At 42.3% G+C, this 19,066-nt stretch overlaps 2 protein-coding genes across 8 annotated transcripts; one reads left to right on the forward strand and one right to left on the reverse strand.

Annotated features, from left to right (window-relative positions):
• The first annotated feature begins 866 nt into the window (after positions 1-866).
• kmt5aa (lysine methyltransferase 5Aa) lies at positions 867-7,846 on the forward strand. The gene is made up of 7 exons (XM_029515603.1): positions 867-1,083; positions 2,764-2,908; positions 2,985-3,264; positions 3,568-3,655; positions 3,901-3,960; positions 4,074-4,264; positions 4,394-7,846. Exons 1-7 carry the CDS (start codon positions 1,075-1,077, stop codon positions 4,602-4,604), a joined length of 984 nt encoding a protein of 327 aa, XP_029371463.1. The 5' UTR covers positions 867-1,074; the 3' UTR covers positions 4,605-7,846.
• Positions 7,847-8,190: 344 nt separating this feature from the next.
• rilpl1 (Rab interacting lysosomal protein-like 1) lies at positions 8,191-19,046 on the reverse strand. Of its 7 annotated transcripts, XM_029515596.1 has the most exons (10): positions 18,543-19,046; positions 16,340-16,487; positions 15,835-15,953; positions 15,273-15,524; positions 14,051-14,221; positions 13,082-13,132; positions 12,842-12,996; positions 12,506-12,610; positions 11,639-11,726; positions 10,405-10,542 (listed from the first exon to the last, which is right to left on the reverse strand). In XM_029515596.1, the coding sequence occupies exons 1-10, from the start codon at positions 18,828-18,830 to the stop codon at positions 10,537-10,539; spliced, it is 1,383 nt and encodes a 460-aa protein (XP_029371456.1). In that variant the 5' UTR covers positions 18,831-19,046; the 3' UTR covers positions 10,405-10,536. The 7 variants fall into 7 exon arrangements, with proteins under 7 accessions (XP_029371455.1, XP_029371458.1, XP_029371460.1 ...); XM_029515595.1 differs by lacking the exon at positions 11,639-11,726 and having other exon boundaries at positions 8,191-10,542; XM_029515597.1 differs by lacking the exon at positions 10,405-10,542 and having other exon boundaries at positions 11,633-11,726.
• Between the last annotated feature and the right edge of the window lie 20 nt (positions 19,047-19,066).

The following is a 19,066-nucleotide window of genomic DNA, read 5'->3' on the forward strand; positions in this document are numbered from 1 at the left end:
GCTCTTCTTTATAAAAATTCCATATTAAATGTATTTACTTGTGTAATTCTCCTTTTACTACTTTTTTTTTCATTTTAGGGTATTTTGTTTAGGTGTGATTTATTGTTCTACTCCACTCCTTTTTTTATAACATACAGCAGCAAGAAATGTAACCAAACATATAATAAAAATTAACACTCAAATAAACAAGATAAAATTCAGAATGGATGGAAACTTAATGTTTCAGAAATATGCCTTTTGGTCTACTACATTTACCTGACAGCTGCAGTTAACCATTTATTACTTTATAGACTTTGTAAAACGGGAAGCAATATAAGTATCGAAAGTTTGTTGTTGTATACTTATTGTTTTGTTGTTTTTTTTTTGTATTACATGAATATCAGGATCAGAATTATAATATTTTATTTATACCCAGGGTAAATTTGGTTCGTTAAAAGTGCAAGCTACAAATGCAGAAAATAAATTGAGATTTAAATATTACTCTAAATATCAGAATATGTAGTATGCATGTCCAAACAAAACCTTTAAATCCACTTAAGCTTTGTTCTCAGTGTAAATACTTATAGAAACCAAACTGAAGATGAAGATTAAAAAACTAAGAATTTAAATACGGACAGAAATTTACTGAGCTTTAAATATGGAACATTTTATCTTATATAAGAACTTAAATATTGAACACACACATTATTACACAAACCTGATAGTAGTACAATAATAGTAGAAGGAGAAAACAACAGAATAATAAAATGTTTAAACAGAAGACAGTTTTCTGCTTGTAACTGCTGCAGCTGGCGAGCGGGGCGCAGTTCACGTGGCGCCCTGCAGGGGGCGGCACCCGCCACCTCCTTCATCTACATGGAGAAAAAATGGCGGAGCGGAGCTGCGGGGCTGCGGAGGCTGCAACGGCTCAGCTGCGGGCAGTTTAACCACCACACACGGCCGCTCAGTCGCCGCGGACGGGGTCGCCACGTAGGGAGGACACCACCGTAGGAGCGGGCCGAGGTTTATCTCCCGACCGGCGGAGAATTCATTAAGTTTGTCCCTCCTCGAAACGACAAGCCACGAAAACAAGTCATGAACGGGGTGAGTTGGAGTCCGGAGGGGCTCATTTTTACTCTAAATAAGAATGAGACCGGGTTGTTTTTTCACCTGGATATGTTCCGAAGATGGCCGTTGTCATTTTCAGACGTCTTTTCGGGGTATTTGTGCAGAAACTGTCCTAAAGTGAGCCGTTTTGGTCGGAGTGCTTTGCTAGCATTAGCATGTAATGAAGGTTTTTAGCTCTGAAGATGCTGAAGATTCAAAGATCAGTTCAGATCAGCTTTCTGTCCTTAAAACGGAAGAAAATGTCTCTGAGGGGATGCTGTTGGTTCATATTCAGTCAGTTTGTGCCGAAGATCAGCAGCCGACAGGCCCCGACTCACTCCGGCTTTAAACCGACGGACCGGACGCTGGATGTGGGTGTGGAGCCAGTTCCTCCTCAGGACCCCTCCCACAACACACAGCACAACACAAGATACAACACAGCATCCTATAACACAACACAAGATACAACACAACACAAGATACAACACACAGCACAGCATCCTACAGCACAACACAAGATACAACACAGCATCCTATAACACAACACAAGATACAACACAACATCCCACAACACAACACAAGATACAACACAACATCCCACAACACAACACAAGATACAACACAATACAACATCCTACAGCACAACACAAGATACAACACAGCATCCTATAACACAACACAAGATACAACACAACATCCTATAACACAACACAAGATACAACACACAGCACAACATCCTATAACACAACACAAGATACAACACAATACAACATCCTACAGCACAACACAAGATACAACACAGCATCCTATAACACAACACAAGATACAACACAACATCCCACAACACAACACAAGATACAACACACAGCACAAGATACAACACACAGCACAACATCCTATAACACAACACAAGATACAACACAACATCCCACAACACAACACAAGATACAACACACAGCACAACATCCTATAACACAACACAAGATACAACACAATACAACATCCTACAGCACAACACAAGATACAACACAATACAACATCCTACAGCACAACATCCTACAATACAACATGTTACTAAATAGATATTTTAAATTGTTCTACATTTTTTGGTCGTAATAACGTCCATTCATAATATTAAAGTTAAGCGGGAGAACAAACTGATGATATAAAATAAAAACTTGCTACACAAACAGAAACGGCTGGAATCTGTTTCTCTACTGGTCCATTTAATTTGTGCAGAAACAGATGTTATATTAAAATGGACGGACTCTGGGGCTGAAATTTGAAGAGAATGGTTCGATATTCACTGCGTACATCTTTATCTACATTATGCAGAAAATATGTTTTATATTCTATTGTTTTTATTTGGACACAACATATGTGGAAAAATCTGAGCTGTAATATAGTTTGACATCCCTTGGAAGTGAGTCTGCTGTCTCGACAAGAGATCAATACCATTCAACGTGTCTGAGCTTTAGATGTGATGAAGGGCAGTTCTGAACAGAGCGAGGACAAATGATGCGTCATGGCTGACAGCGAGACGTGAGAATGGTATTTAGGTCCAGCCCCTCAGAAAGCAAGTGAACAATCTTCTTTTCCCAGAATGCTCCTGTGAGTTCAATGTTTGTCGATGTGGAAGATGAGCTAAGTTGTCTTTATGTCTCTCTGCATTTACAGGATATTGTATGCAATTCAGTGACTGTCTTAAGCTGCACCAGGTCCACATCGCCAGGTCAGGATGAAAACACGATCGTGCTGACACAGGAGGGGAAGTGCCCTGCAATAAGCTCCCAGCAAAATGACGCTCAGCGGCAGGCAGAGGGTGAGTGCCAGCTCAGTGTGCTTTTGGTGTATAATCTTTTTTTTTTCCCTAGTCACCGTTTCCTGTCCCCCCTCAGGAAGGAAGACAAATACCATCAGCACTACACCAAAAGCCTCGAAGAGCCAGTGTTCACCTTGCTGGTCAGATGAACAACCATCACCTCCGCAGCTCTACTGCTCTCAGACCTGCCTTCGATCCCCCGCCGAGCCCTCCCTGCCCCTCAGCAACAGCCTGTGCCACAGTCTTCTCCTTGCCGACAACAGCGGCGCTCTCCACGGCCACCAGAGGAGAGACGTCCGCCACCAGAGGAGAGCCGCCCGCCCAAAGGTCGAAGGAAAGAAAGCACCTCGAAGAATGTACGCCTGTCCTCATTAGTCGTTTATTTGTATATCTTGCCACCAAGGCACTGTGTCGTCATTCTGACGTCCGAGGAACGAAGTTCATACTTAGACATCAGGCGTCTGACAGGGTAGAAGATCTCAGTAGACTTTACATGTATATGTTTATCAGGTAGAAGAGATTTTTTTAGAATAAAGGCATCTGAATATCTGTTATTGAATGAGTATTGCTCTACTTTGGAGGAAGGAATCTTATCAAATAACAGGATTGTTTAAGAGTTCATGACATATTTGTTTTTATATTGTGTTTTTCCACTAAAGTGCAGCTGGGAAAAACTCCCAAAACCGAAAAGTTACTGACTACTACCCAATAAGACGAAGCTCAAGAAAAAGTAAAACAGAGCTAAAGGTAAGATCATTTTTTGGAATAGATGTTTTATGAATTGGTAAAGCTTTTAAGTTACAGTTAAGACTCTAATGAAGTTTTTATTTTAGAGAGGGGAGACATTAGAAAAACAAGGTTTATAATCCAGATCATCTTTTAATTGGGCCAATTCATAATTCAGATGTTGCTTTTGTAACGTTCATTCCATTAATTGTTGCTGAGAGAAATCCAGCCTGTTTTACTTACTGTCGGGTTTGATTTGATTCCAGTGCGAAGAGAAGAAACTCATAGACGATCTCATCACAAAGGGAATAGAGGAAGGAATGGAGGTAGGCTGAGCTTCCTGTTTCCTTTTCTTCCAGGTCCAGTGCCTTCAGGCCATGTCATGCTGGGAATCATTACTTTTCACATTCTCCAACATTATTATCATTATTTTTTTAAGGTACAGCATATCGAAGGAAAGGGGAGAGCAGTGTTTGCCACTCGGTGTTTCCAGAAAGGCGAGTATGTGGTGGAGTACCACGGAGACCTGCTGCAGATCACCGACGCCAAAAAGAGGGAGGCTGAATACGCTCAGAATCCTGCCACTGGCTGCTACATGTACTACTTCCAGTACCTCTGCAAAACATACTGGTATGTTTCACACTGGACATGGCCACAACGTTCACGTCTCAGATATTCTGGATGATGCTGTCAGAAAATGGCCTGAAATTCAGCAGTACACTGATGAAACACATCTGTGTTTTGTGTTTGTTCCAACAGCGTGGACGCCACGAAAGAGACTGGTCGAATGGGTAGGTTGATAAATCACAGTAAAAACGGAAACTGCCAAACCAAACTCCACGACATCAACGGTGTCCCTCACCTCATCCTCGTCGCCTCTCGAGACATCGAGGAGGGCGAGGAGCTGCTTTATGACTATGGAGACCGCAGTAAAGCCTCCATCGCAGCTCACCCGTGGCTCAAATACTGATTCAAAAAGAAAAAGAAGAGGGAAACATACAGTCACACTTGTGTTTCTCGTTTGCTAGTGTACAAAATGCCTTAGAAACAGAATGTGTTTCCTTTTTGTTCCAGTATTAACGGAGCTGAATGGGTTTAGTAGCTGTTCATGGGGGCGGGCTGATTAGGTACTTCTCACATTTCAATTGAGGTCCATCTGCCTTCTCAGATGACATCTGTACTTTTATTTATGTGTATATGAAACATTCTGGTTGTTTTGCAGCACATTTATTTTGTACATTTTGTATTACCTATTAGAACAGTGCTTCTACGGCATGCAGGTGGTAGTTAATGCTCTGCATTTTTATACGGCTTTTTCTTAATTAGTGGTTCGATACTTAGCAATACTTCTATTTATGGCCCTTTTTGGATCAGCAAGAATTATCAGATGCAAATTACAAACCCTTTTTTAAAACACATTCTGTCAGAGTGGAATTTAATTTCAGCCATTAAAGCTCACACAGTCCACCGATGTGTAATAGTTCACCACACTCATGGTTCATTTTGTGTATTAATCAAGAAAAAAACTAAAACGCTGGGTTATCTTTTTTTTTAATATGTTAGACAAGGATACAGAAACTCACAGTTTTTGTGTCTTTTTTTTTATCTTTAGCACTTAAAGTATTTTTTTAAATTTCAGATGCAAATCAAACAATTTTGTCACAAAAGCTCAGATAATCCTGATAATTATTATCATGTTCAGATTCTTTGAATGTCTTAAAAATGAAAGGAGTGACATTTGAAGATGATTTATTCCTCATGTTTAAGCTACTGCACTCATGTAAATACATATTTATTTGCTTTGTTGTCTCAATGTCAGGCGCTGGTTAAAGGAACCTTTTGACATTTTGGGAAAAATGTTCCAGTTTGAGTTAATTTATTTGAACTTTAGTCTAATTTATAGTGCTGAGGAGGAGATCGTGATCTACAGCTGATTTACTCTGAATCCAAATCATCTGTTTCATTCAACACAAAAGTGCCAGCCAACAAAACACATTGAACTGAAAACATGCTCTCTTTTATCACAAAGCTATGACCAAATAATCATTTCAGGAGGAGAATCACTGTATTATAAACGCATGTTAGTGTTAGTAGTCTCAGACTTAATCAAATGGTTAACGTACATAATAAAGTAGACAGGAAAAGTTTCAGTTACGTTGAAATGAGATGAAGGATATCTTTTCTAGTTTTGTTGTTGTTGTCTGTTGGGGGCAGCAGGTTCATGAGAATCTAACTGAACTTGTTTTCAGGGGAAACGGCTGAAATGAATCAAAGTAAACAGACAGTTTCGCCCTGATTCCAGTCTTTATGCTAAGCTAACTGTCGAAGTGTGACGTCACATTTAAAGAAGATTTTTGTCCTTCCAAAATGTCACATCGTTCCTTCAAAATAAAACTGCACGAGGGCAGTGAGTCAGATAACTCTGGGTTTGGTGAACTGTTACACTCCTGTTCGTTACACATTTCCCACACATCTGTTCCTGCCGCACACAAAGTTATCACGTCACCCAGCACCAAATATCAAACTGCCAACAGGTCATTTTTCTACTTACATTTAAGTATAGCGCTCTAATCTGTTTTCCATGAATTGTAGCTGAAAGGTCCAAAAGTTGTGGCATTTCTGCTCCAAACACTAATTCTAGTTTTTCTTGTTCAGATTTTTATTTCATTTATTTTTGACTATTTCTTGAAAGCTTCCAATTCTTGATTTTTGGTTTCACAGAATACTTTAAATCATATAGACCTGTAAATAATGATCATGTTAATTATTTCATTTATTCTCCGAAAAACAAGTGGTGAACAAATGACTCCTCTCAGATATAAAAGCAACATCCTCAGATTTCCTGTTTTTATCCTACAAACCGTCTAAAATCTGAAAGATATTCAGCGACAGAAAATCCTGAGAAGAAACACATGAAGTGGATCATTTTGACATTTTACACTGTTATTGATTAAAAATGAATTAAATGACTAGAGCTATTTGTTTTAACCCAAGTAAATCTTCATCTTGTTGCCATTTCCAGTATTTTAACTTTTAAAGTATAAACGGTTTCTCACAGAGAAATGGCCACGTCATTGAGCAGTGAAGACTTTGGTCCCAGTTGGTCAGCTGGGAGTGTTGACAAAAATAATCAGATTTATTTAGTTTCTGTCAACAAATCGAATGGAAAAGAATCAACGGTCTGTTTCTCCGTCACTTAGAAAATTTCCTGCTCTCTGTAGTTTACATGAAACACATGGAAGTAGGGACGACTTTAATCGACAGATTCGTCCACATCTGGCTCTCCCTGATGTGTTTTAATGGCTGTAACACACACAGTTTGTTTGTTTGGCACATCTTCTGTTTGTGACATTCGAATGTCACAAACGTTTGATGAAGTGACAGCAAACCTTTTCACTTTTGGAGTTTCCCAGTAAAGTAGCAGTTTAAAACAAGTTTAAAGGACATGCAGCTTCATGGTTTTTAGCAGGATTACACATTTTCATTGATGTACAGCACGTTCTCTGTTTAAGTGCTTACGTTTGTATTGTTATTACTATCATGTGAATTTTAATGGTTGTTTTTTTTAGTATGAGTTTGGTGGAATTATATTGAGGGAAGTGGGGACTCTGTCTTAAAGGAACAGGAACATTGTGGATTATTAACTGAGTCGATGAGAAGATTAATTTAAAATGTATGAATTTATTTTATTTTATATATATATATATATTTGTAGCAGCTTTGCCTCAAACTTATTAACACGGGACCTGACCAAATGTTTTCCATTCTCTTAATACATCCCTCTGATTTTACATAAGTAAGGTTCAAAGTCATGACATGACGTTTCTGAATTTCTGGATTCTTTTTGATCCCGTGTCTTAATTTTCTGAAAGCGCAGTGGGAAACCACCAGCAGTGTTAAAACCAAACAGCCCAGGTGAAGAAGTACATTTCAGGAAATATTCTCTGTGATAAACATGAAATAAACACATTCTAACCTTCCCGCTCATCACAACAGTAGCATTGTGTGAAATGTTTCATACGAGCCTTTCTTAAAACTAAATGTGTTACCTTTTGGATTATTTCATTTTTTTAAATGTAGAACTAATGCAATAATAGCTGAGGGGCAAAACTGACCTGTTGGCCATTTTAGGACATAATAGATCTTTGCTGTTGTAGCGTTGAATAAATCTTAATGCTGGGGTTGATGAATAAAGATGTAATATGCAAGTAACAGGAGTGTCTGTCTGATTTTTTTATTCTGATTAAAATGTTTGAAATAATTATCAAAGAGTTTGTTTAGCTTTTTCATTTTTGTGCCAGATTGAGCATGTTGTGGCAGTTTTTACACCAACAGCCACAAGAGGGTAACAATGAGTCATACAAAACTGGCATTGGCTCTGGCTTTGAAGTGTATGGGAAAATGTCCCTCCTTCTCTCTGACTTATTGGCTCAGTGTTGGAGTCTTTGGGCTTTATAGAATTTAAAATGTAAAATTAGGAGGCGTTTGAAGGTTGTGTGACGTGCTGATGTGGATTTGATTCTGTCCCATTTTCCCATCAAGGAGACGTGTTTGAGTAAAAGCCAGTTTATTTAATAAAGCGCTGCTCCATACATGATTTTCTTTAAATATCCATATAACTGGGTTCACAGGAGAGATGACGACTTCAGTAACGGGCTGAAGAACCAGAGGATTTCCCTTTAAATCCTTCAGATCCCTTTGACCTCCAGATAAGATCTAGAATGAAAAGCTTCATGGTATCTGAAGATGTAAAACAAAGGCAGCTGCTTTCACACCTTCATGGTTTAACATTCATTTATATTCACCTCGCTGGGTCAATATAAAAGAAGATAAAGTGCCACGACTGTTAAAGGACACCGGCCGTCACACAGTTATTCAGACCAGCTATAATCACAGAAGCATCAACCAGCCGTTAGCGTTTCAGGAAAATAAAAAAAGTAAACCACTCTTGGCATTTTGCTTCAACCATTTTTCAAACCAGACTTCTCTAATGCTCAACACAACACAACAAACTTCACTGCTTTAAAATAAATTTTCCAGTTTGAATTCAAGTTTCTATCTGAACACAATTTGACATTTTCTAGTGCATACGGTCGTCTATTTTCTACAGCTGTAGCTATTTGTGGTGCAAAATGGGGTGCTAAAAAATTACAATGCTGCTTTACTTCGAATCCAAAAGTTCTTTGGTTCACTTTAATACAGCGACTCCAGGAAAGGCAAAATTTACTGAAGGATTTTAACAGATATCTGTTTGTGTCAACAAATCCAATAAAAAACAACTTTTTCTGCGGTTCTCAGCTCTAAGCTCGTTGGTTCCTCTCAAACATGCTTTATTTTTTAAAAACTTCATGATTTCCTCAAACAGGCTTCTGTTTTGATCTGTTGTCTGACTAAAGTGCAGTTTTTGTGTTCACAGTGATGGGATTTGTTGACAATAAGAAAAACGTTTCACTCGATCGGTTTCTGGGGACGGGACCATTTAAATCAACGTATTCTGTTCTATTAGAAATAAACTGTTCAAACCTCACACAAGCTGAAGCTTAAAATCATAATTCTGACTTTAAAGGCAACAGGGAACCTGACCTTTGACCTCTCTTATCTCAAATGTCAGGAGGTTGTTGATCTTTTTCTTCTTTTTTTAAGAATGTATTAATACTGCATCTGTTTTATTTAACACGTAAGAGGAAGCTCATTTATTCCAACTTATTTTGGTTCAGCTGGTGATACTGAAGTTACTCTTCTGAATGACATTAGATTCCATCTATTGCTCTTAATATTGTAGTGGACATTATAGATAAAGTGCAGCATTCACTTTAACATGGAAGATCATTACTGCCAGGAAAAGGTTCAAATTCACAGAAAAAAATCAGTAATGACAATGATGATGATGGTCAAAAGAATAATATTCTGATTATGTGATGGTAAGAAAATTTAAATTGTAAAGTTTTAATTAAAACCAAATCAAGCAATAGAAAAAGCTGAAATAAGATTTACAGTTTGTTTTTTTTATCCCCATGTATGTGTTCACTGCACCTCAGTTAAATGTTTCATATTTTTTATTCTTTTCATACAATCATTTTATGAATTATTTGAACTTAGCATGATTATTTTTGGCATATTTAAATTAGCTTTGCTTTCTTGGCAGAAATTATCTTCCATATTCACTTTATTTTTTTAAGGCATACAGTTACAGTGTGTAAATGTTCATTTTTTCTGAACGCACGTTTTGAATTGTGATCCTGTCAACATTTTAAAATAAGCGCTGTATGCCTTTTAGATTTGAAAGGACAGAAATGCTGGTGACAGACCTTCAATCACTAACGAGGAGAAAAATATCAAAGAAATCAACTGATGGGACACAAAAGCGTGAAGTTGTTTTTTTGTTTCATCCTTCTCCGGACTGAAGTCGACATTTGGAAACCTGACGCACACTTTTGTGTCCCAAAGCTTCACCCTGTTTTCTCTGGACTTCATTAACCACCGGAAACTTCCCACGTTCCACCCCACAACTTGAGTTTTCCTTCTTACCTCCTGACTGAAACCTTCAGGCACTAAAACACTTTCAGAGTTGAACAGTCTTATGTGCTTAAATAATTTTTTTCCATGATTCTTTATCCATCACTCTTCTTCCTGTCAGTCGTCTCACGCTCATCTCATTTCAGCTGCAGTGTGAGTCACTAGTGTTGGCTTTGCAGTGGCGGCTTTAACGAAGTCTTGAGCGATGAACATGGAGCGTTAAGAGTCTTTTTGGGGGGGTTGAGTGACCTGGACAGGACTACATGTGCTGTAACGCCTCCTGGGCCTGTTCTGTGTACACGTCGTCTTTCCCCGCCCACGAGCCGAGGCCGCCGTCAAACTGCCCGCCTCGCTGCGACGTCCGCTGTTTGTCACGGGAGAAGAAGCTAAACCTGAGAGGAGGCAGAGAGAGGGCGGGGTCAGAGGTGTCATGTGACGGCGTGCTCAGTGAACATCAGTTACATGTAAAGCAGCGTTAGAGTTAAAGCAAACTACTCTAACCGTCTCTTGATTAAAAGATCAGTCTCCTTTCATACAAAATAACTGGACAGAAAAACTGGAAGTCAATTTTCAAGATTTTGGCAACAGATGTGAAGTTTTTAGGGTCTTGGACCAGAACTGGATGTGAGAAATCCAGTTCACTGCCTCATATATCAATCAATGAGCATGGACATGGCACATCTGTCAGAGGAATGGAGAAATTTTACACAAATTTAAATACATTTACGAACATTTCTGTTCAGTTTAGATCGAATAGCTTCTCACATTAAAATGATTTTTCTACAAAATGCACCCAAATAAAAAAAAACCAAACAAAACAAACAAAGCAGGCAGTCAGCAGAGAAACAGCCATAAAGCCATAAAGTGGGCTTCATATGATTTATTTGCTTGTTCACAATAATTGTTACTGCGTGTTAGCAAACAGGGACGTGCACAGAAAGGGACTTCTTCTAATTTACATTTTTGTTCTTGGGCTTAGAAAAAGTATCTGCATGTTTAACTTTTAATTATCAAGCACAAAATACATTTCTTTTAGTTTTTTGTGTGTTTGTTTCTCTGTTTTTGCCCATTTTTGTGAGAAATGTGGAAATGAGTTCACAGTAAATTGATATATATGAATGTTTTTATCCACATGTAATTTATTTTCTTAGCAATAATTATTGCGGGTCGCCCTGTTACTCTTTTCTTTGAGCTCCGGGCCCCAAATTGCTTGTGCACGGCCCTGAAAATGTCCAAAACAGAGATTTGTTAGATTTGAGCAGATTAGTGAGTTGACTCAGCTGGTTATTGTTGTCAGTGCAGGAAGAGATGAGACAGGACGACAACACGTTTATTCTGACTGGCTGATTTTTTTGGATCCTCAATCATCGTGATGAAAAGACAGCCCCACGATCAGCCAATCAGAATACTACGAAGGGCTCAGCCAGCACATGCAAAGGGGGCGGAGTCTGTTAGCAGAGGAAGTGACAACCAAATATAGAGTCATACAAGCGATATGAGGCGTCTGATTGGCTGTAAAGTGGGGTCATCTGGGATCATACCAGCCGCCACCATCGGCATAATGGCTGTGAAGATCCTGTTACACGGAGGTAAAGACACAAACACACAAACGAAGAGATACACAGAGAGGAAGGAGGGGGAGAGAGGGACCACGTCAAACTTCGACCCGACCAGAATCAAACCATAGAAGAAGAAGACGAGTGTTGATGGGAAACTAAACCAGGCTGATTAAAACACACCGACATCATGTGTTCATGCGGGGGGGGGTCGCCGAAAGAGCAGGAAGCAAAATCAAAGCAAGTTGTCCAGCTCTGTTTATTTGTTAGAAGTAGAAGATTTTTATGATTTTAAATACTCAACCACTCTGTACTCATGGAACAGAAGCTACTTGTTATTTTTTAGATTACAGGTCCGTTACAGTCTAAATTAAATGTTAAAGGTCCAAACGGTCTACAGGTGACCTCCATCAGGTCTCTGATCCTAAATCAGGTCCAGTGAAAGTCTCACAGTCAGAATTCAGAACCTTAAAACCAGCTGTCAGGACTTCTGTCACTTTGTGATGTCACAACAAAAGAGTCACCGCCCTCAGCTCCGCCCACCCGTCTGTGGTCCGTTTTAAAACCAGCAGGTTCCGGGCGGTTGTATTTAAATCTGGTGCTGCAGTTCATTCATCTGTTTTCCTGACATGCAAATGTCTCGAGGAGCGACAGGAAGACGTTGGATCATGCAAAGAAGAAGTCGTCAGCACATGCAAAGCAGCGTTTTGACTTTACCTCCGTTTTCACCGACTGATTGACGGGGGGGGTTTCAGCAGTGTGCGACTGTGTGATTGTGCGTCTGCTCAAAAGGACTTACAGGCGTTTGATTCCTGACTCTGGCTGGCCAGAAGATCGGGAGCGACTCCTCAGCTCCGGCGAAGGAGACGGAGACGGAGTAACAATGTCCTCCTCCGTCTCCTCGCTGAAAGGAAATCACAATCAGAAACTTATAAAAATAATAATATATAGACGGAGAACAGTAGACAGACGGCATTTACTGACACTCCGGAGTTACTGTGGCCAGAAATATTTAAGAAGAACTTTTTATATCTTTCATTATTCAGCATCAGTCATCTCTCAGCTCAAATGCTGATCTCCGTCAGGAGACTCAGACAGACGGCGGACTCTGGATCTTTGGCGGCTGAAGGTTTACCTTTTGTAGTAGGCCAGCTCCTCCTGCAGCAGGAAGACTTTGGCCTTCAGCTCGTTCCTCTCGTGGAGGACGTCTCTCAGCTCCTGCAGCGTGAACCGGGGCCGATTGGGGTCCTTCGGGTCCAGGCCCCCCCCCTCCTCCTCGCACAGCGCCTCCTGTCGACAGAGACAAGCATCACACGGAGGAAGCAAACAGCGTGGAAGGGAAGGAAGGAAGGAGGGGAGAAGGAAGTGAGGATACCTTGGTGAAATATTGGAACACAGCAGGCATGTCTTCATCGTACATCGCCTCCTGTTGGTAAACGCTGCAGTCAGACATCCAGCCTCGTTCCAATACAATGATTTAGTTCACCCCCCCCCAAAACTCTCTGACCCACAACTGTTTCTGTTTTAACTCAACACACCTGAAAGATTTCAGCATCACATGCAGCTACCAAAGTCACAAAAACAGAGACCACAATTCCAGTTGTCTCCACACAAAGTCCCACTGAATTCGAACTCTTCATCCCTTCATGAGATAACGTGACTGGATGAAAACACAACCCCCCCCCAACAGTGAAAACTCCTCCACAGGCCTCAAAGCCCACAAACAGAAACGTCAGCTGTCCATTTCTACTGAGAGGATATTCAAAGATTATGTTGAAATGTTATTATTTCGGCAGATATTGGTGTTCAGGTTGGACTTATCTTTCTGCCTTGCTTTTATTTTGAAAGAGACAAGGTCACCGAGACAGGAAGTCAGGGACGGGCTCTACAGATGAGGCCCCTCCATGATGTTTAGTGAGCCGCAGGTCAGGATGTGTGTTTGTGTTTGTAAGTGGACGACGGAGCGAATGTGTGTCGTGCGAGCTGATTGGCTGCGTGAGAGGAAGTGATTTAATTGTGAAGAAACCAATCAGGGGAGGAAAGAATTTCTGCAGAGAAGAAGAAAGTTCGTTTCATTTGGACTTGAAAGCGTCAGAGTTTCAGTCGAGGTGCACGAAGGGAACATTTGGAGTGCAGTTAGAGTCCGAGTCTAAATTTAGACCTGAAGGTCTCACACAGTTGGCTGAGAGGCAACACATGTTAGTTCACACACACACACACACACACACACACACACACACACACACACACACACACACACACACACACACACACACAGTGTGTTTTTATCTGGGGGGGTTAGCGTCACACCACTCCAGCTCGCTAACTAGCACGTCCGCATTACCCAAAGCAACACCGCCTCGTCATCCTCATCCCCGTCACCGGGCCCCCCGGGGCTGAGGGAGCCGGGCGGGGGCCGGGGGCCCGCGTCAGACACCCCCGACATCCGCTCAGGGAGGTCGGCTCTGTCCGGCCAGCCCTCGGCCCCCACCAGCACCGCAGACGCTTTCATACACTGGTGGGGCAAAACACAGGTCAGTATCTGCTTTTTGGGACGAGCTGAACCAACAGACCGGTTTAGAATCAGAACTCAGTCAGGACCAGCTGCTCCAGTCCAAGTCCAGGTCCAAGTCCAGGTCCAAGTCCAGGTCCTGGTCCTGGTCTAGGTCCAGGTCCAGTCCAGGTCCAGGTCCAGGTCCAGGTCCAGTCCAAGTCCTGGTCCAGGTCCAGGTCCAGGTCCTGGTCTAGGTCCAGGTCCAGGTCCAGTCCAAGTCCAGGTCTAGGTCCAGGTCCTGGTCCAGGTTCAGGTCCTGCTCCTGGTCCAAGTCCAGGCCCTGGTCCAGGTTCAGGTCCTGCTCCTGCTCCAGTCCAAGTCCAGGTCCAGGTCCAGGTCCAGTCCAAGTCCAGGTCCAGGTCCAGGTTCTGGTCCAGGTTCAGGTCCTGCTCCTGGTCCAAGTCCAGTTCCTGGTCCAAGTCCAGGTCCTGGTCCTGGTCCTGGTCCTGGTCCTGGTCCAGGTCCTGGTCCAGGTTCAGGTCCAGGTCCAGGTCCAGTCCAAGTCCAAGTCCAGGTCCAGTCCAAGTCCAAGTCCAGGTCCAGGTCCAGTCCAAGTCCAGGTCCAGGTCCAGGTCCAGGTCCTGGTCTAGGTCCTGGTCCAGGTCCTGGTCCTGCTCCAGGTCCAGGTCCAGGTCAAGGTCCAAGTCCTGGTCCAGGTCCTGCTCCTGGTCCAGGTCCAGGTCCTAGCCCTGGTCCAAGTCCTGGTCCTGGTCCAAGTCCAGGTTCAGGCTCACTGTCACAGTGTTGTGGGTCGTTTCTATAAACTGTCTATAAAGGTGGACGATGACTCTGGGTCTAAAAAGTGAAAACCTTAAAGCAGTATTCCCATACACTGTGTTGAAGTCTATGGGGAAATGTCCCTCCTCCTCCCTCATATTGAAGTCTATGGGAAAATGCCCCTCCTCCCTGATGAGTTTCTGGTCTCTTCAACATGACTTAGAGGAAATCAGATGAGCAGATCTGATTTAACATGATGATTTTTCAGACTGTAAAGCTGAGCTCATGTCGTTACCTCTGCAGGTGAGGGGGGCTGAGGCGGGGCCTCCTCAGGACTCCGCCCCTGAGCGGGCAGCTCTCCCTGAAGTCGCTCCCTCAAGCGGGTGATTTCCTGCCGAAGGGCGCCGACTTCCTGTCCTCGCGCCTGAGCGCTGGCCTCCAGCTCCACCTTCTGCTCGATCAGAGCTTTGCCCTGAGCCTCCACCACCGAGATCTTATGACGAAGGTCGTGGTTGATCTTCATGAGGCGGGACTGCTGCTGCTGGAGCTGCACCAACACACCAGAGACCAAGAGTTTAACCATTCAGCTATTAAAACACTCATTTCAGCCACTGCAGGAGTCTTCTACCAAATACATCAGGTGGGAAAATGACAGTAACAGAACAATAAACCGCCTCACCTCGATAAGATAAGCTAAGCTAAGCTAACGAAGGTGGGTTACCTAGACTGGAACCATGAAGACCAGTCCACAGGTCCACATCAGTCAGCGGACAAATCTCAGTTATTTCTGTGTTCTCTGATGAATAAAACTCTCTGTGTTAACCAGTGTCGTGTTGACCCCCCCACCGTCGTCTTACTGCTTCTATGTCCTCGTTCTTCAGTGTGAGTTCTCGGTCCTTGGCTCGGATCTCGTCTCTCTGCTTGTCCACCACCTCCTTCAGCTTCTTCATCACCTGTCTCTCCCTCTCCGTCATACCTGCGGCCCACGGGGGGGCGGGGTCAGAGTTCAGAGTGAGTGGACGGAGCAGCAGCAGGTGTGTGTGTACACACTGACGCGTCTGTGTGAAGCCACAACACCACTGGCTCAGCATCAGATACAGAGAAGGCTTCCTTTGTGTGTCTGTGTGTGTGCGCTGCACACTGAGCTGCTGTGTGAGACTAAATCAGGATCATGTCTCGTCCCGTCCAGCAGGTGGCGCTGCTATGTGGACATAAAGGATCTAAAATATGAGTCCATCAGGGCTGACTGCTCTGGATCTAAAATAACTCAGGTTGTGTTGAAGTCTATGGGAAAAGTTTATGGTCTCACTCTGAAATACAACATGATGTCCATTTTTTAGATGATGCTGTGTGTGTCCTCACCCTCGTGTCTCTGCAGGTCCTCCTCACTCAGTGGGTCTTTGATGGACATGTTGGTGAGGAGGGTTTTGTTCTCCTCCTGCAGCTGAGCGATCTGGGTGAGCAGGTCCTGGGCCTCCCCCCTCCAGACATCCTCCACCAGCTCCAGCTCCTTCAACACAATCGCACACACTGTTACACTTAACCCGGGTAAAGCTGTGAACTCACAACTGTTTCTCAGCTTTTTGCTTTGAAAAGCTGGACTGTGACAGACCGAGTTTATCTGAGGCAGCTGAGACCAGAACCAGAAAATCCATCCAGCAAACAGGATCTTTTTTCCTCTTCCTGCTTCCTGAGCTTATCTTATCTGAGCTTCACGTGCCGATTTCAGCCTCTAACATTTAGCGCTCTCAAGGAAAATTTAGATTTTGGTTTTGTTCTTTCTGTCAGACAAAAAACAAAACAACAAATTACAGCTTAAATGTCTGCAACACTTTTTATATTTAATACGTGCAGCTTGAAGTCGGCATTCGTACCTGTGATTGTTGTGTTTGGACTGTCTGACGGAAACCTCCTGTTACTGGAAATAATAAGGTGACACCTCATCGGGAGGGAGATTCCTAAACTGAACCTATTTTTATGAATTTAAAGGTGACATTAAGGAAGAAACACGTTTACTGTCTGATACTTTAAGTCAGCTGACAGTCGCAGGTAAATTAACGGGAGGAATTTCTTTATCACAGTCATGAGACGCAGTTAATCAGTGAACGTTTCACAGACTGCTCTGGGTCAACTAAAGTCCAATTTTCACCTCTTTAACTGGAAAACTTCCATTTTTGCTGCTTCACCTCATTTCTGAAGTTTACTCCTCCACATTGAACTCAGCTACAGACAAAAGTCATTTCCACAAGTCTTTACATTTATCAAAATGAATTGTTAACTATGACTGTCATACTTTCTAGCTTGTAACTTGTACACGAGCACTGTGTTGTGATAGAAAGCAGATTTTTATGATCAAATAACTGTTGTTTTTTTAACAGGTTTGGTGTTTCCAGCTTTTCAGTTTGGAAGATTTCATTCTTTTTTTCTCATGTGAATGTAAAATTTAACATGGTGACACTTTAAAGAGAGAATTTGAGGCGTGAACAAACTGAATATTGAAATGAAACTTTCCTCCTGTGTTTCTTATTGAATGGGCTGATTCCTGGTTCAGGTTGTGTGATTCTGAATCTTTGTTGCGGTTTGATGACTAGTTGGAAACAACCACACATCTGACCAAAATAACTCCAGCGGGGGAAAAAAGGAAGAAGAGTTTCCGTCTGTGAGCTGAACACACAGGAAGTGACCGGATGAATTACAGAACATTAACTCAAATCTGAGATATTTCTGCTTCCACCTCATTAAACTGGAGTTAATATTCATGTTTTAACAGGAATAATTCAATTCTTACTTGAAACTGAGCACTTTAAGTATAATACTGGTACTTTGACCTGCAGTAGAGTATTTCAGTGTACTTTTTATTATTTTAACCTGCAGTCAAGAATTTTTCAGTGCACTTTTGGTCCTTTAACTTCAAAAACAATGTGATTTCCTTCCTAAATCAGTTTGTCAGTAAACTCAGACATTAGTGTGTCCGTTTAGTTTGTTTGTTGGTTAGTTTGTCTGTTTATTTAGTTTGTTAGTCAGTCAGTCAGACAGTTAGTTAGTTTATTTGTTGGTTTGTTAGTCAGTTAGTTTGTTAGTTTATTTGTTTTATTTATTTGTTGGTTTTAGTTGATTTATCTTGTTTGTCAGTCAGTCTGTTAGTTTATTTGTTTTATTTATTTGTTGGTTGGTTTTAGTTGATTTATCTTGTTTGTCAGTCAGTCTGTTAGTTTATTTGTTTTATTTATTTGTTGGTTGGTTTTAGTTGATTTATCTTGTTTGTTAGTCAATTAGTTTGTTAGTTTATTTGTTGTATTTATTTGTTGGTTGGTTTTAGTTGATTTATCTTGTTAGTCAGTCAGTCAGTTTATTTATTTTGTTTATTTGTTGGTTTTAGTTGATTTATCTTGTTAATCAGTCAGTCAGTCAGTTTATTTGTTTTATTTATTTGTTGGTTGGTTTTAGTTGATTTATCTTGTTAGTCTGTTAGTTTATTTGTTTTGTTTATTTGTTGGTTTTAGTTGATTTCTTTCCTTTTCCTGCAGAACAACCTGTCCCCATCAGATAAGCCGGTTCCACGGACCTTGCGGTGCTTCTTCTCCTTCTCCAGCCGGTCCATCCGCTCCAGCCGCAGCTTGTCCAGCTCCAGCCGGAGCTCCTCGGTCTCCGGGCTGATGCTGGTCCGGCTCACCATCACCTCCAGGATCTCCAGGACCCGGACCACTTTGGGCATCAGCCGGGACAGAGCCTCGCAGCCGTACTGGTCGATCATCCGCTCGAACTCCTGGCCGACCACGGCGGCGATGTCGTAGACGTCCATGACGGTGAGGTCGGCCACATTCTTCTCCAGGGCCGAACCGGACTCCTCCATGTCGGCGGGGGATCGGCGGACTTCCTCCCGCTGGGAGAGCCGAGATAGGCGGCTCCTCTTCGGCCTCCGAGCCCGACTACCGACACCCAGTCCCGCTCTCAGTCTCAGTCCCGGCCGGCTGTCGGCGGGGCCTCCGTCCGGCCTGAGGGTTGATTTATTTGGGGTAAATGTCCGATTCCCATCCCGGTCCGACCCGCTGGACCACCGCTCCACAATAAACACACTTCCGGCCCCGC

This window comes from Echeneis naucrates, chromosome 12 (genome assembly GCF_900963305.1).
Source record: "Echeneis naucrates chromosome 12, fEcheNa1.1, whole genome shotgun sequence".
NCBI lineage: Eukaryota > Metazoa > Chordata > Actinopteri > Carangiformes > Echeneidae > Echeneis > Echeneis naucrates.